The sequence below is a fragment of the Accipiter gentilis genome, chromosome 1 (assembly GCF_929443795.1).
Source record: "Accipiter gentilis chromosome 1, bAccGen1.1, whole genome shotgun sequence".
Lineage (NCBI taxonomy): Eukaryota > Metazoa > Chordata > Aves > Accipitriformes > Accipitridae > Astur > Astur gentilis.
The window spans coordinates 8,466,386-8,479,084 of NC_064880.1; the positions used below are offsets into that span (position 1 = coordinate 8,466,386).

Sequence of the window (12,699 nt, forward strand, 5' to 3'; positions counted from 1 at the left end):
AATGTTGTCTTGAATAATGTGCAATAACGGGGCTATGGGATATAGGAGTGCGTTTAGCTGGAGTTTTTCTGCCTGATGGAGGAATTTGTGCTCTGGCTGCCCTCTGCCGGTTCTGGGACTTGGTTGAGATGGAACCCAGAGAGCACAGGCTGTCTGCAAAAAATCCCCACCACCAAACACCCTTTGATCAACACCACCGCACATCGTAAAATCCCAAGTCTGGCCCCAAAAAACGACCCTCTGCTCTCCCCTGGGGCGACAGTGGCATCTGCCAAGTCGCTGCACCCCGAAATCAGCTGCGTTATTGTCCTGAGCGACATGACTTTTGCCATGCCTATAAAACCTAAAAAGTGGCTTTTTTTCTTATTTTTAAACTTGCATTTTATGGGTTTGGAATGCAGGGCAGATGAAAGAAACAAGGGGTTTTAAACTCAGGGTTTTATTTAACTGCGAGTAACTAAATCAGTGCCTGCTCTCTGCATCACCGCAGAGAGAAATGTTTAATTGAAACCCCAAGGAAGCTTGAGAAGAAAGAAAAAACACCCAAGGAAACCAAACCGGCCTCGGAAAAGGAGTTTAAAAAAAGAAATAAGTGAACGAAACCTCAGCTCCTCCACCACCACTGCTCTGCCAGGGCTTTTTACATTTGTAACGAGCATAGAGCCATGCCGGGACACTACGTCTGTTCTTCTCTGCTTGGCCAGCCCAGCAGGTTGGGGTCCTGGGTACATTTTGGTGATGAAAATGCTGGTCGTGCAGCTATTTGGGGGTGCAGCAGGCACCCCAGGATCAGCTGCAGGGTGCATCCTGGTGGGTGCACCCCCTTTTTGGTGGCCGGTGCTGGAAGATGGAGGCTGAGCCACGGGGTTTTAGCAGGATGACTCATTTCGCCGGCGGACGTGGCAGGACTTGCAAAGGAGGTGGTCGTCCAGGGGGTAGCACCCATTCTCTGTTGGCTCTGGTGACAAGGGCTTCCCGCAGCTCTAGGGGCGAGAGGGGAAAGGGAAGCCATGTTTTACAAGTCCCCATGCTGCATTTGCATGTGACACACTGTGCCATCATATCCCACCTTTCCTGCAAAATCCACCAGCACTTGGAAAAAAGCAGCAAACTACATCAAAAGCATGAAAAGCTGAAGCTCCCCTGGCCAAACACATTGTCCTTTTAACGTGATTTATCTGTTTTTCCCCCTCCCTGTCACTTGCAAGATAAACTGCTAGCTAAAAAATAACCCTGACCGCTGTGAGCCCCATGGCCATGCTTTGCAAAGGCTCGGTACCAAACACCTCAGCTTTTGGGGGCCCATCAGGACTGTACCTCACAGCGGTAGCAGCTCTCATGGAAACTGCGTCCCAGGCACTCGATCTTGTAGGTGTCCTTGTCCTCGCAGGGGACAATGGGGTGCTCGCAGGCGCTGCAAACTGCAGCATATTTCCTGGTGGGAGCAAACAGGAGCGGCATGAGCCCTGTAGGGTGACGAGGATGAGCTGAGCCCCCCCAACATGGGGGATGCTCCCCCGTTTCCATGCTCACTGACCTGTAAAAGTCGGCCACGCAGTACACCTCGTCCCGCTCGTCCACAGCGAAGCTCTCGGTGCCGATGGCCCGGCCGCAGGCGGTGCAGGAGAAGCAGCCAGGGTGGTAGCCCTTGCCCAGGGCACGGACAATGCGCTCCGCAATCAGCCCCCGGCACTTGGCACATTTCTCCAGCGTGGCCTGAAGTTTGGGGGGACACACCATGAGATGCCAGCTGCCACTCCAAGAAACTGCATCTGCCACTCCTCTGAGGGTGCTGGTTGTCCCCAAGGAAGGATGGGTACCTGGTAGCAGGCATCGCACGTGGGCCGCCCGTCTCTTTGGTAGTAGCGCTGGCCGGCCAGGAGCCGGTGGCATGTCCGGCAGGTGAAACAGTCAGCGTGGTACTGCTTCCGCATCGCCTCCACCGTTGGCTCCCGGGGTCCCACCACTTTGTGGCAGAAGGCACAGATGTCTGCAGGAAGAAGGGAGAGGGGTTGGGTGCCATGTGCCTCAGTTTCCCGAACTGGGAACAAGCCCACACTGCGCACCTGGGTCCCCCCCCTTACCTCTGGAGCTGTCCCTCTCCGGGTATCCATTTGCATCCTGCCACTGTGGCTTGCCCGCTTGCTCCCGGCAAAATTTGGGCAGCCTCAATTCAGCGGGGAGGGCAGAAGGAGCCTGGTAAGCAGGGAAAGCAAAGGCATGCTACATTTATGCTCTTGCAGGTGGGGAAACTGAGGCACTGGGGCAATTGCACCCCATCGTCCTCACCTGGAGGGTGGTAGGTGTTGCAAGGTCCAATTGCTGCAGCGCCGGACCCAGCGCCTCTGCGGACAAGGGCTGGGGCGCTTCGGTGAGGACGAGGACCGGCGGGGATGAAGGCACAGGGGCCGCTGGGCGGATTTCTGCAATGAAAGCCAGACATGGCAGGTTTAGGGGGGCAAGAACATCCAATAACGCCCTGTCACAATAACGCCCCAACAGCTTTGCAGCGGCGCTTGCTGACATGCCCCAAAAGCAAACTCTGTCCCAGCCAGAGTGGACAAACAGCACTGATAAGCGCCCAGCGATGGAGAGCAAACACAGCCCTTCTCCAGCAGCCGGATCTGTCCCGGGATGGGTGCAGGGATTTGGGGAATAGCCCCCCCAGAAAAAAACCCTATCCCTCCCTGCCTGCATACGCATCCTTTAGGAAAGCATCTCCGCAGCATCCTCAGCACCATCATCATCCTCCCAACACCACTTGCAGCCCCCTGTGGACGCCCCTCACCTCCGTTGGGCAATGTGGGGCGCTGCGGCGGTGGGCTCTGGGGGTGAGGTGTGCCTGGGACCTCGGCACCATCTGGCTGCAGCTCTCTTTGGGTTTTCTCCTTGGTGACCACCTCCCTCCGCGGTGGCACCAGGGTGATGAAGACTGATGAAGCGATCCTCTTCTCTGCTTTCCCTGGCAGCATCACTGAAGCCATAGAGGGGCCAGACCTGGGTTCGATTTTAGGGAAAATAAGATAAAAGAGAGCAAAACCCACAGGCGCACCGGCAGCTCCCACAGCCACACTGCCCTTCGGCCTCAACCCGCCTTCCTCCTCACCCTCCCGGAAAGGGAGAAGGAACGAGCATGCCTGTCCCACGTCACGGCAATAAACAGTCTCATGCCTGGGACGACACAGGGTAAAGGGTCCCAGCAAAGCAGCAGCCAAAATCTCCCATTTTCATGCCTCTGTGGCCAAACCCCACCCTTTTGTAAGCATCTTAACCCCCTTTATTTCCTCTTATTGCCCCCACCTGGGATTAAACTTCCTGCAGGCAGCAGGAAAAACCCACCTTTCCCCTTAAAAATGGGGTTGCAATGAATCTGCTTTTGCAAATCCTTTTTTGGAGTGTTTCTAGGTCCCCTAGCTCCCCATTGCCCCGCTAATCACTTCCAGCTCAAGGCATCCCCCCTTTATTTTTGCAGATGGGGAAACCAAGGCACGATGTTACAAATCACCACATCCCCGTCACCGAAACAGCCCCCGAGCATCGCCTGGCGGTGCAGGCAGGATGCGCCTGACCCTGATAAACCCCGCTTGGGAAGGAAAAGACTGTTTATTCAGCTTCCCAACGGGAAAAGCAGCTGGGGCGAAGCTTCCCCTTCCCAAACGGGATGGTTTGGAGGAGGGGGGAACCCCGAGGCTTTTGCCGGGGTGCCGCGCCAGTGAAGCAGGATTCATCCTCGAGATTAATCGGCAGCCTGAAAAATACCTGTGTGACGAGTTGCCCGGTCTCATGCCCTGGTACGGGGCGGCTCTGCTCCCCCAAAAATCCCGCTCAAAGACGTCAGTGCATCCTTTCAGGGGCAGCCGGTCCCCCCGTGGTGGGGGAAAAGCTTCAGGATGTGCACGCTGGTGATTTCAGCCTCTGACTCAAGCAGGGGAAGGGATTAAATAGGAAAAAACCCTGAGCGGATTCGCTCCCTCCTTCCCTCCCTCCCCGCCGGCAAAACCCCAAATGGGCTCCAGCACTGCCAGCCTTTGCCCGGCTGCTCAAATCCTCGCCCGCGGGAGCTGCCGGTTTTCCTCCTCCCCGGCTGAGCTGCAGAAAATGGGGGGGGGGGGGGGGTAATAATCATAAAAAAACAACCCGAAAAAGAAAAAAAAAAAAAATCTCCAGGGCTAATAGGAACCATGTGCTCATCGCATTCCTCTTTGTGCCGGGGCTGACGGGATCCCAGCGGCCCCATTGCGGCACCCCCCAGTCGTCCCCCCCCCACAAGCCGGGGGCCATTCAGGTGGTTAAGGCTTGAGGGGTGCATTAATGGGGTTCGCCCCCCCTCCCTTTTTTTTGGGGAGGTGTCTGCCCCCCGCACGTAGCTCCATCCTGTTTTGGGATGGCCGAGGCCACGTTGGGAAGGGCCTCCCTGGTTTCCCACAAGCATCGCCCCAAAATCTCCTGGGGTGGGAGCCCAGGTGGGACCAACGGGGATAGGGCCACTTATGGGGCACCCCCACATGCCTCCCAAAATTGGGATGGGGCATTGCCCTCCTACAACTGTCCCCCAACTCTGTTCCCTGTGCTGGGGACCTCTTCGAGAGCGCTTTGAGGATGCCCGAGGGAGAAGGGATGGGGTGGGGGGACATAGCCCTTGGAGTCCCCTTGGCCCTTCCTTGAGTGTCCCTGCTGTTCCCTTGTCCCTTACCTGGGGGGTGGCCTTGCAGCCCCCCCGCAATCCCCTATCTCCCACCGAGTAGCCCCGCAGACCACCATCCCCTACCTGGGGGTGCCCTGTCCCCTATGTGGCGGTGGCCCCACCATGTCCCCCCCCAACCTGGGAGCTCCCCCATCCCCTAGGTGCGGGTGTCCCCAATCCCCTACGTAGGGATGTCCCCCGCCCCATACCTGGGGGTGGCTCTTGGTCACCTTGTCCCATCCCAGGACGGCTCTGCGGTCCTTATCCCATTACCTGGGGTGTCCCCTGTCGCCTACCTGGGGGGGGGGGGGGGGGGGGGGCGGGGGGGGGGGAATGTCCTACCTTGAGGGGTGTAGGTCCCCTACCGGGCGGGGGGTCGCCTGCCCGGGGTGGGGGTGGGCCCTGCAACCCCGCTTGCCCCTCGACGGGTGGCCCTGGCCCTGTCCCCGTCCCTGTCCCCTACCTGGGGAGCCGGTGCGGGTCCCTCCGTGCGCTCCGCGGGCGCGCCCTGCCCGGCGCGGCGGGGGCAGCGGGGAGGCAGAGCCACCCGGCATCACCGCCCCTTCCTCCCCTCTCCTCCTCCTCCCTTCCTCCTCCCCCCTCCCTGCCCCACGGCCTCGGGTGGGGTGGGGGGCACATGTCCTTAGGGTGCCCCATGCACCCCTCCTAGGATGCCCGGTATGTTCTTAGGGTGCCCTATGCACCCTGGGGTGCCCCGTGGGCCCCTCTGACTGCCCCACGCACCCCAGGGAGCTCCATGGGACCTCAGGGTGCCTCATGGATCCAAGGGTGCCCCATACGGCCTCAGGGTGCCCTCTGAACCCTCTGGCTGCCACATGCATCCTGGGGTGACCCGTGGCCCCTCGGGTCCCCCTATGTGCTCTGGGATGACCCGTGCTCTCACACCCCCCAGGTTATCCCATGGACCCCTGTGATTGCCCCAGGCAGCCTCTGGGTGCCCCATGTCCCCAGGGTTCCCCATACAGCCCTGGATGGCCCCCAGCATCCCCAGGGTGCCCCATGTACCACCCCATACACCCCCAGAATGCCGATGTGCCCCTATACAGCCTCAGGTGGGCCCCTGAGCCCCCATACACACCCAGGATGCCCCATGTACCCCTATTAAAGGCCCAGGTGGCCCCCTGTGTCCCCATACGCCCCTGGGATGCTCCATACACCCCCACGATGCCCCACACTGCCTCCACATACCCACTATCCTCCCATGTGCCCCCATACAGCCCCAGGATGCCCCATACTGCCCCAGCCCCCCTCCTGCTCCCCCCCTCCAGGGGCTGCAGGTTCTTGCTCAGGCAAGCAGCCACCTCCGGGGCCTCCCTCCCTCCCCAAATTGCACCCCACCTGCACAGGGCCTGTTGTCCCATGGCATGGCGCAGCCAGTTGCAGCCAGGCGGGGAAACTGAGGCACAGAGGCACCTCTCAGCCAGATGGTCACCCCCTCCCTGCCTCAGTGTCCCTTCCTGGGGAGGAACTGCACCACCCACCTCCTCCAAAAAGCTGCACTGCAGCCATCTCCGAGTCCCTCTCCAGCACAACAAGACCCCAGCTCGCTCTGCCCCTGGATTTTGCTGAAAAAAACCTTTATTTTCTGAGGTTTATAAGTCCCCAGAGGCCCCTGCACTGTGACAGTGTAGCCCTGCAGCCACCGAGGACAGGGACATCTGCCAGCATCCCATGTCCTCGGTGGGACCAGAGAGCAAACCCCTAGCACTGCCGCAGCATTGTGGGGTCCCCCCAAGAACCAGGGGCCATGTGAATGTCCCCCCAACCTCCCCCACCCTGTGGGATGGGGTCGAGCATCTTCTGGGAGCCCTTTTTCCTTTGTCCCCATGGGGGATCTGTGATGGGGAGAATTTGGGGGGTGCCTGCGTTTCGGGGAGCCAAGTGAAGCCACCCTGAGTTACACCCCGCAGCTTATCAGGACGTCTCCTCTGATCTTGATCCCAACCGCCTATCCAGCCGAGACTGCTGGCCAAAATCCTACAGGAGAGGGAAGAAGAGAAGCAGAAAGGCCCCTCACTGTGGCCTCAGGGCTGCTGCCAGCTCCTCACCCCAATGTCCTGGAGGGGAGGTGACCCCATCTCACCTGCTGCCAGCATGCCTCCATCATGACGCCGGCACGGAGCAGGCACCAGAGCTCTCCCAGCAGCGAGATGAGGACATGGAGGACATCAGTCCAACGGCCGACCGTAAGGAGGAGGATGAAGAGGCCGCCCATTCGTACCAGCACCGTCTGGTAAACCGGCCGCCTGCTAGTGCACTGCCGCGTCTCCTCTGCAAGGACATGGTGTTAGGGTGGCCACTGTGGGGGGGACCCTGTCCCCTCCCCAGCCCCACAACTGGGGGACACCATGGATTTCAGGGATGCTATGGGGTGGCTTTGCATATGGCCCCAGGTGACCCTATACAGCTCCAGGATGTCCCCTGTGACCCCATACAGCCCCATATACCCCCAGAATGCCCCATATAGCCCCTCTACAGCCCCAGCTGGCCTCTTATCCTCCCATGCAGCCCCAGGATGCTCCATACCAGGGCATAACCCCCCCAAAAAAAACCCCCCACAACATAATTGGGGGTTCGGTCCCCTTCTCACCTTGCATGGAGATGACCAGCAGCGTGTAGCAGATGGTGAGCGGCATCCAGAAGCGGGCGGCCTCCGCCGTGGAGAGGAAATCCCGGTTGATGAGCACCACGGCGGCCAAATCGGCCACGGCAAAGGTGATGGCCAAAGCATTCCAGAGCAGCCGGGGGATGCCATGACCGGCGGCAAGAAGGAGGATGCAGATGCCACAGTAACGTGCTCGGCTGTGCAGCTCATAGAGGGTGCAGACGTGACGAGCCAGGCGCCGGGTGTAGGCGGCCAGCAGCCCCGCCAGCCCCGCCGCCAGCACCAGGTTGCAGGTCCTGTGGGGAGCCCCTTCCAGCAAGAAGCTGAGACCGCAGGACACCCCACAGCCCAGTGAGTACTGGCACAGCAGGTAGAGCTGGCTGCTGTGGGTGCCCTGCGAGAGCGGGACAGCACCATCAGCTGCTGTGGAGGTTGCAAGGGGATGCATGGCTGCAAAGCGATGCATGGCTTCCCTGTGCTGCAGCCTGCCCGTAACCCCCACGGGTGTTGCAAGCGGCGAGGGGATGCACGGCTGCAAAGCAATGCATGGCTTCCTCCATGCTGCACCTCCACAGGTGTCGCAAACAGCAAGGGGCTGCACAGTTGCAAAGGCATGCATGCATGCAAAGCAACGCATTATTTTCTCCATGCCAGCCATCCTCATCCTCCCCACAGAGGTTGCAAAGCAGCAGGGGGATGTGTAGGCTCCTCCATGCCGTGGTTCTCATATGCCCCATGGGTGCTGTAAGCAGCAAGGGGATGCATTATTTCGGGCATGCCGTAGCCCTTATCCTCCCTGCAGGTGTTGCATGCAGCAAGGGGATGCACGGTTGTAAAGTCACGCATGATCGCCTCCATGCCACAGCCCCTGTCCTCCCCATGGGCGTTGCAAGCAGCAAGGGGCTGCAAGGTTGCAAAGGCGTGCATGCATGCATGCAAAGCAATGCATGGTTTTCTCCATGCCAGCCATCCTCATCCTCCCTGCAGAGGCTGCAGAGCAGCAGGGGAATGCATAGGCTCCTCCATGCCAGGGCTCCCATGTGCCCCATGAGTTCTGCAAGTGGCAGGAGGATGCATTATTTAGGGCATGCCACAGCCCTCATCCTCCCTGCAGAGTTTGCAAAGCCATGCATGGTCTTCTCCACGCCATCTTCCCTGTCCTCCCCACGGGTGTTGCAAAGCAGCGAGGGGATGTGTGCCTGCAAAGTGATGCATGCTCTCCTCCATGCCGCAGCCCCTATGGCTGTTGCAAATCTGCAAGAGATGCACAGCTGCAAAGCAATCCCCTTGCAAATCTGCAAGGGATGCACAGTTTCAGGGCTCCCTCCACAGCACCGCTCTGCCGTGCCTCAGTTTCCCCATCCCATCTCACCTTGCCGAGGGAGAGGATGGTGGAGACGGCGCGCAGGGAGAACTCCAGCGCCACCAGTGCAGCCACGCGGGAGCCCACCAGTGCCAGCACGCCTGTCAGCATCACCATGTGCAGCGACTCCAGCACCCACCACTGCGTCCGGATCGCCTCCTTCTCCGCCTGCCTCTCTGGGTCACTGGGGACAGTGGGGGGGGACACGCTGAGCCAGACAGGATGTCCCCTTCCTCCTCCGCCACCTCAAAATGGCATGACAGCCTCGGAGACCTCCCCTGTGCTTTGCAGCAGGGAGAGGAAGGTGCAGCCCCTGCCCTGTACACCCATGGGTGCTGAGAGCTGCCCCTCTGCCCAGTGGATCCCAAAAGCAGCTCCCCAAAACAAATCCCCCAGGGGAGAAGCAGGGCTGGCGCTTACTTCAGGCACTGGATGTAGAGATAAACTTTCAGGAGGCTGCAGAGCACTGAGACGGCGCAGGCACCCACCAACCCTGTGGGGAAAAGGCAGCAGTGGTTCACCAGTGTCCCCCAGGCTGTCCCCAAGCCGTCCCCATGCCACCCCCAAGGGCTCTCACCTTGCAGAAGTGCATCCAGCAGTGCCCAGCCCCATGCCAGCCCGGGCAATGCCGGCAGCCAGGACCCCAGAGAAAACATTTTTTGGTGGAGAGAAGCCACGACATAGCCAGGCCCCAGCTCCAAAGTCCACGGGGTGGAGGCTAGGAGCGGCCCCCCCCAGCTAGTAAATCATTGCCGGGGCAAGCAGGGGCAGGTGGAGCCCTGGCCAGAGGAACTGAGCTCCAGCTGCCCAATGGAGAGGAAAATTAGGGTGGGGAGAGGGATGCGGTGATGGGATTCACATGGTGGGGCTTGGGGACCACCAGCATCTTTAATCTCCCCCCACCCTGGCACCGCCATTATCCTCTCCAGCCTGATGCATCACAGCATCTCAGGTCCTGGCTTTGCAGGGCACGAAGCTCCCCCCTCCCATTTATACCACCCCAAAGACCCTGAAACGACACCAAAAATAGAAAAACCCCTTTATTAGTGTCCACAGTGGGGCTGGGAGCCTATGGCCCCGGGGGTTGCTGGTGCTGCACCATCTTCCTGAGCTCATCCCAAAAGAAGAGGCTGAGGACGGTGTGGGGGCCGAGGCGGAGGTAGACGGCGCCGATGCCCTTGTACAAGCCCAGCAGCCCCTCTTTGCTGGAGATTTGCAGGATGCAATCCAAAAAACCCCTGTAGAGCTTGCCCTGGGGAGAGAGGAGCCGGCTGCGCACCCCTGCCAGATGAAATCCCGGGAAAAGCCATGTCCCCCAGCTCCCCGTCTTTTGCCAAATAGCCTTACCGTGCCGTCGGCGTCCACCGGCTGGTTGTAGAGACGGGTGCTGACCACGTCGAAGGGCGTCATCGTTACCGCCACGGCCACACCGCTCACCATGCCCCCCGCCAGCACCGCAGCCCAGCTGCCCTCCCTGAACCACTGCAGGAAATGCTGGTCATCAGCTCTTACCGTCCCCCCCCCCCCAAAAAAAAAGGGGAGCGAGAGGGGCTGACGGAGACCGGATCCGGCACACGTTCCTCCTCACCTGGCGCTCGCAGACCCAGTCCTTGGCGGAGGTGAAGGTGGCAAGCTGCGCAGCCGAGCCCACGGCCACGCGGGGCACGGCGCCCGTCACCCCCCGCCACAGCCCTGCCACCCCGTGCTGCTTGTAGATGCTCTTGAAAGCGCCGGAGATGCTCTGGGGGAAAAGAGGAAATTTGGGAAAAAACAGCAATAGTGCATCCCACCCTGGCAAAATTTCCCACCCCAGCGTGCAAAACCCTCGTGGGTGGCACGAAGCTGCCGTGGCTCTGGCCAGGTGACACCGGTCCTGAGGGGTGTCAGAATTCAGTGGCACATCTCCGTGTCCCTGTCACCCCCTCCCCGTCCTTGCGCCGTTATTTATAGCATCTATACAGGGCCGAGCTGCCAAACAGCAGCTTTAAATACCCGGTGGCCAAAATAGCATCGTCTCCGCTGGGTCCCGGCGCCTGCGCAGCCAAGGTGCCACCAAATTGTGTCGTCCTGTCCACCCCCCCCCCCCGTCCCCCCTCACCTCATGGTTGTGCTGGTGGCCCACGGCCACAGCTGCCAGCGTCTGGGCTTGGAGGTGGGTCTTAACCTGGGGGGGACAAAACACCAGGTGACAAAACCCCCTCCCCGGGACGGTCTGTGGTTCCCCCCCATCTCTTCTTAGCAAGCTTTTGGGGCTGTTTTGAGCCTCTCCGGCAGATGTAGGGTGCCCAGATGTGTTGCCAAACGGTGCTTTCAGACTTTGAACCCTATTTTTTTTCTCCCCCCCGCCACGTGTCCTGGGGCAAAGGGCCCCCCAAAACACCCGCTGCAGCCCCCCACTTTGAGCTCTGCACTCCCAAAACCAGGAGACACCCCCCCCCAAAAGGGGGGAAAACCACCCCAATTTCCATACGTGGGGCTTCTCTGCTCGGGTTTCGTGGGGGGGTGGGGGAGAAGGGGGTGGGGGTTGGCAAAGAGCATGCACAAAGCAGCCCCCCATTTTTGGAGGCGAAGCAAAGCAAAGCAGGGGGAGAAGGGATGCACTGAGCCAGCGTTAATAGGATGCAGCCAAAGCTTCTGGAAGGGAGGGTGTCCCCCACAATGCCCCCTCCCCTCCCCACCCCCCCGCGCCCCCATGCGAGGGCTTCTGGGGCAGAGCGGCACTCACCAGGTACGCGGGGCTGCCCACGAAGGCTCCCACCGCCCCGGCCACGGCCCCGGCAGCCACCGTACCACCGGGATACCCGGTCCAGCCGGCGTCCTCGGCGTGGGAATAGCAATAAAACCGGACGCCGTTCATCAACCCCTGATAAAGGAGGCCGGCGGCCAGACCCTTCTGCAGCCCCCGTAGCCCATCGGCCCGGCACACGGCCCCCACCGCCCGCAGCACCCCTCGGTAGGGTCGGGGGTAGGTACCGGGGGGCTGCAATTCGCCCTGCAGCTGTAGCCGCGTCTTGACCACCTCCAACGGGTTGGTGAGGACGCAGGCCAAGCAACCGGCCGTCGCTCCCAGCACCAAATCGATAGCCGGCGGTACCCCCCCGGCTGGGGAACCTCGTGCAACGCGGGCTCTGCTTTGGGGGGGATAAGGGAATTCATGCAGGGAGGTGGAGGGGGGCCCGGGGAAGGGTGCGAGGGCCCCGGTACCGGCCGCCATGCGGCACCTGCTTGCAGGGATGGCCCCAGGCTCCACCTTCCCCCCCCGCCCCCCCCCACTGCAGGGAAAAATAGGGGGGGGGGGGGGAGAGCGAACACCGCCTCCTGCAAACCAACAACCCCCCCCCCCCCCCAAATCCAAAGCCACCCCCAAATTTGGGGAAGGGATATGGGGCAAAGGTCAGGCCTGGGGGTGCGTTCCCCCCACCCCAGCACCGACGCACGCCTGGCAGCCAAATCCCAGCCGGGCGTCCTTGTCTCACGTGACTTGGTGATGCCCCGGCGCAAATAGGGAAAAAAAAGGGCTGTTTCTGAGAAAAAAAAAAAAAAAAGGCATGATAAAAGGGAAATAAAAGCTGAGGAAGGGCGGTTTTGGGGGGCACACACAGCCATGAGCCCCCCCTCTGCAGACAGCTGGACAAACCCCAGGGAGGGGTGGAGGTATAAGGACTGGTCAACTCGTTGCACTTTTGACTGCGGTTTGGGGGGGTTATGGGGAGTGTGTCACCCTCCTCTCCCAGTGCCAGCCCCTCGCTGGGGTTACCAAAATGTTTTGAAATTGGAGTTTCCCAGGCCAAAAAGCTGTGGGGGAGAGGGTGGGGGGGGGGGGTCTCACTGTCCACGTCCCCCATGGACTCCTATTTTTAGGGTTGCACAGTGACCCCTCGGGCTCCAGGTTTACATCATGGCATAGCCATGGCCAAACCACTTCAGTGATTACTGGTGGTGGTGGGGGAACCCCCAAAGTCCCAAACTCCCCTCCCCCCCCATGGCTGCCTCATCCCCAATATCCCCCCAAAATCACCCCCCTTT

At 60.5% G+C, this 12,699-nt stretch overlaps 3 protein-coding genes across 11 annotated transcripts; all 3 read right to left on the minus strand.

The window, feature by feature from the left end:
- Window positions 1-404: 404 nt before the first annotated feature.
- Window positions 405-5,234, minus strand: FBLIM1 (filamin binding LIM protein 1). Of its 5 annotated transcripts, none has more exons than XM_049810064.1 (8): window positions 5,148-5,234; window positions 3,760-3,915; window positions 2,789-2,997; window positions 2,290-2,423; window positions 2,085-2,196; window positions 1,821-1,990; window positions 1,318-1,716; window positions 405-983 (listed from the first exon to the last, which is right to left on the minus strand). In XM_049810064.1, the coding sequence occupies exons 2-8, from the start codon at window positions 3,783-3,785 to the stop codon at window positions 870-872; spliced, it is 1,164 nt and encodes a 387-aa protein (XP_049666021.1). In that variant the 5' UTR covers window positions 3,786-3,915; window positions 5,148-5,234; the 3' UTR covers window positions 405-869. The 5 variants fall into 5 exon arrangements, with proteins under 5 accessions (XP_049666021.1, XP_049666119.1, XP_049666204.1 ...); XM_049810162.1 differs by having other exon boundaries at window positions 5,027-5,152; XM_049810332.1 differs by lacking the exon at window positions 5,148-5,234 and having other exon boundaries at window positions 406-983; window positions 1,318-1,435; window positions 1,538-1,716; window positions 3,760-4,796.
- Window positions 5,235-6,261: 1,027 nt separating this feature from the next.
- On the minus strand, window positions 6,262-9,624 carry TMEM82 (transmembrane protein 82). Of its 3 annotated transcripts, XM_049810550.1 has the most exons (6): window positions 9,251-9,624; window positions 9,094-9,166; window positions 8,683-8,857; window positions 7,296-7,704; window positions 6,789-6,976; window positions 6,262-6,682 (listed from the first exon to the last, which is right to left on the minus strand). In XM_049810550.1, exons 1-6 carry the CDS (start codon window positions 9,327-9,329, stop codon window positions 6,620-6,622), a joined length of 987 nt encoding a protein of 328 aa, XP_049666507.1. In that variant the 5' UTR covers window positions 9,330-9,624; the 3' UTR covers window positions 6,262-6,619. The 3 variants fall into 3 exon arrangements, with proteins under 3 accessions (XP_049666507.1, XP_049666420.1, XP_049666585.1); XM_049810463.1 differs by having other exon boundaries at window positions 9,094-9,624; XM_049810628.1 differs by lacking the exons at window positions 9,094-9,166; window positions 9,251-9,624 and having other exon boundaries at window positions 7,296-8,564; window positions 8,683-8,709.
- Window positions 9,625-9,700: 76 nt separating this feature from the next.
- Window positions 9,701-12,154, minus strand: SLC25A34 (solute carrier family 25 member 34). 3 transcript variants are annotated; one of them, XM_049810838.1, is made up of 5 exons: window positions 11,399-12,154; window positions 10,772-10,837; window positions 10,262-10,414; window positions 10,021-10,155; window positions 9,701-9,925 (listed from the first exon to the last, which is right to left on the minus strand). In XM_049810838.1, exons 1-5 carry the CDS (start codon window positions 11,885-11,887, stop codon window positions 9,743-9,745), a joined length of 1,026 nt encoding a protein of 341 aa, XP_049666795.1. In that variant the 5' UTR covers window positions 11,888-12,154; the 3' UTR covers window positions 9,701-9,742. The 3 variants fall into 3 exon arrangements, with proteins under 3 accessions (XP_049666795.1, XP_049666705.1, XP_049666876.1); XM_049810748.1 differs by having other exon boundaries at window positions 10,021-10,167; XM_049810919.1 differs by having other exon boundaries at window positions 9,701-9,944; window positions 10,021-10,167.
- Between the last annotated feature and the right edge of the window lie 545 nt (window positions 12,155-12,699).

Coding starts and splice junctions, on each gene's coding strand:
- FBLIM1 (XM_049810064.1), bottom strand. CDS start 3,785: ATGAGACCGGGCAACTCGTCACACAG. Junction 2,998..3,759: donor CCGGGCAACTCGTCACACAG/GTATTTTTCAGG, acceptor AATCGAACCCAG/GTCTGGCCCCTCTATGGCTT. Junction 2,424..2,788: donor CCCCACATTGCCCAACGGAG/GTGAGGGGCGTC, acceptor CTTTCATTGCAG/AAATCCGCCCAGCGGCCCCT.
- TMEM82 (XM_049810463.1), bottom strand. CDS start 9,329: ATGTTTTCTCTGGGGTCCTGGCTGCCGGCATTGCCCGGGCTGGCATGG. Junction 7,705..8,682: donor CCATCCTCTCCCTCGGCAAG/GTGAGATGGGAT, acceptor CCGCTCTCGCAG/GGCACCCACAGCAGCCAGCT. Junction 6,683..6,788: donor TGGAGGCATGCTGGCAGCAG/GTGAGATGGGGT, acceptor CCTCTCCTGTAG/GATTTTGGCCAGCAGTCTCG.
- SLC25A34 (XM_049810748.1), bottom strand. CDS start 11,887: ATGGCGGCCGGTACCGGGGCCCTCGCACCCTTCCCCGGGCCCCCCTCC. Junction 10,415..10,771: donor GCCACCAGCACAACCATGAG/GTGAGGGGGGAC, acceptor CTTTTCCCCCAG/AGCATCTCCGGCGCTTTCAA. Junction 10,168..10,261: donor ACTGGGTCTGCGAGCGCCAG/GTGAGGAGGAAC, acceptor GCTGATGACCAG/CATTTCCTGCAGTGGTTCAG.